General features: G+C 35.4%; 1 protein-coding gene across 2 annotated transcripts in view; it reads left to right on the top strand.

The window, feature by feature from the left end:
- Positions 1-2,500, top strand: part of LOC143021013 (cell adhesion molecule Dscam1-like) — a 985,717-nt gene that overhangs the window by 373,454 nt on the left and 609,763 nt on the right. For both annotated transcript variants that reach the window (XM_076178138.1, XM_076178149.1), the window contains exon 3: positions 1,541-1,677. In XM_076178138.1, coding sequence (XP_076034253.1) covers positions 1,541-1,677 — 137 coding nt within the window. The remainder of the gene's footprint in view (positions 1-1,540; positions 1,678-2,500) is intronic.

Raw genomic sequence — 2,500 nt, 5'->3', positions numbered from 1 at the left:
TCTACCTTCTTTTCCTTCTACCATTTCTTTCCCTCCTTTCCATTCTCCTTCTCCTCCTACTCATTATCTTTGTCTTCTTCTCCCTGTTCTTCTTCTTTCTCTTCTTCTCCTTCCTCATCTCTTTCTTCACCCTCCTTCTCCTCCTCCTCCTCCTACTCCTCCTCCTCCTCCTCCTCCTCCTCTTCCTCCTCCTCCTCCTCCTCCTACTCCTCCTCCTCCTCCTCCTCCTCCTCTTCCTCCTCTTTTATCTCGTCCTTCTTCCATATCTCTCCCACTCCTTCCTCTTCTTTGAGATACTTATCACCAAAGTGTCTGCCATGTGAACAAGTGTCGAACCAATTGTCCTAGATATGATAGTAAGGAGGAGGAGGAGGAAGAGGAGGAGGAGGAGAAAGAGGTCATGAAGGAGGACATAGAGGAGGAGGAGGAATAGAATTGACAGATTTGAAAAAGTTTTGGAAGAAATTGTAGTTATGATACTAATGATTAGTAATTGTCGTTAGAGTGGTAGTATTGGTGGTGGTAACAGAAGTAGTAGTAATGGCGATAGTAGTAGTAGTACTAGTAGTAGCAGTAGTAGTAGTAGTAGTAATAGCAGTTGTAGTAGAAGTAGTAGTAGTAGTAGTAGTAGTTGTAGTAGTAGTAGTAGTAGTAGTAGTAGTAGTAGTAGTAGTAGTAGTAGTAGTAGTAGTAGTAGTAGTAGTAGTAGTAGTTGTAGTAGTAGTAAAAATAGTAGCAGTAGTAGTACAAGTAGTAGTAGTAGTAATAATAATAGTAGTAGTAGTAGTAGTAGTAGTAGTAGTAGTAGTAGTAGTAGTAGTAGTAGTAGTAGTAGTAGTAGTAGTAGTAGTAGTACAAGTAGTAGTAGTAGTAGTAGTAGTAGTAGTAGTAGTAGTAGTAGTAGTAGTAGTAGTAGTAGTAGTAGTTGTTGTTGTAGTAGCAGCAGCAGTAGTAGTAGTAGTAGTATAGTTTTATATAATTCGATCAACTTAGTCGTGGTGGAGTTCATATTAAGGCTAAATGAAATCACGTGACGTTAGCCCAAAGAAAATAAGATCATCATCATCATCATCATCATCATCATCATCATCATCATCATCATCATCATCACTATCACTATCACTATCACTATCACTATCACTATCACTATCACTATCACTGTCACTATCACTATCACTATCACTATCACTTTCACTATAACTATCACTATCACTATCACTATCAATATCACTATCAGTATCACTATCACTATCAGTATTACTATCAATATCACCACCACCATCACCATCATCATCATCATTATGACCATCACCATCATCATCATCATCATTGTAATCGCTATTGTCATTGTTGTTATTGCTATTGACATTATCATTGCTTTGTTATTGTTATTTTGTTATTGTTATTGCTATTGCTGTCGTTATTGTTATTGTTATTGTTATTGTTATTGCTGTTGTTATTGTTATTGTTATTGTTATTGTTATTGTTATTGTTATTGTTTTTGTTATTGTTATTGTTATTGTTATCCTTTCACTTGCAGGCGCACAGGGATACCTGGAGGCTGCAGAAGAGGAGGGAAGTGGACCTGTATTCCTCCACGAGCCTCCATCTCGCCTCCACTTCTCCAACACCACCGGTGCTCTTCTCCCTTGCTCAGCACACGGCAATCCTCCACCCGTAAGTGTATTTTTTTGTTTTTTCTTCAAGAAATTTTGTTCTGCGGAAGACCACATACGCCTAATGTGCGAGAGTCGGAATCTTACTTTTTTTTTTTTTTTTTTTTTTTTTTTTTTAAGGAATTATCCTGGAGGAACATTGATTGTCTACAACTCAAGTGACATTGTCGTTTGTTCATTTATCCATCAGTCTATTAATTAATTAATGTATTTCTTAATTTGTTTATATATTGATAACATGTTTCCCAGAAGTTTCTTATTTCTTAAAGAAAGTGATCTTCAGGGAATCAAATGAATCTAAAACCTGGGAGCCGAGGTCATTTATTCAGACCTCCTCCACCCTTCTTCTTTTTTTTTTTTTTTTTGTTCTTTAAGAAATTATCCAGGAGGAACATTGATTGTCTACAACTCAAGTGACATTGTCGTTTGTTCATTTATCCATCAGTCTATTAATTAATTAATGTATTTCTTAATTTGTTTATATATTGATAACATGTTTCCCAGAAGTTTCTTATTTCTTAAAGAAAGTGATCTTCAGGGAATCAAATGAATCTAAAACCTGGGAGCCGAGGTCATTTATTCAGACCTCCCCCCCCCCCTCTTTTTTTTTTTTTTTTTTTTTTTTTTTTTTTTTTTTCTTTTTTTTTCTTTAAAGAAATTATCCTGGAGGAACATTGATTGTCTACAACTCAAGTGATATTGTCGTTTGTTCATTTATCCATCAGTCTATTAACTAATTAATGTATTTCTTAATTTCTTTATATATTGATAACATGTTTCCCAGAAGTTTCTTATTTCTTAAAGAAAGTGATCTTCAGGGAATC

The sequence above is a fragment of the Oratosquilla oratoria genome, chromosome 3 (assembly GCF_046742065.1).
Source record: "Oratosquilla oratoria isolate Oo_2021 chromosome 3, ASM4674206v1, whole genome shotgun sequence".
Lineage (NCBI taxonomy): Eukaryota > Metazoa > Arthropoda > Malacostraca > Stomatopoda > Squillidae > Oratosquilla > Oratosquilla oratoria.
Note: the sequence above shows the minus strand (reverse complement) of the source record. Positions and strands in the feature narration are given on the sequence as shown.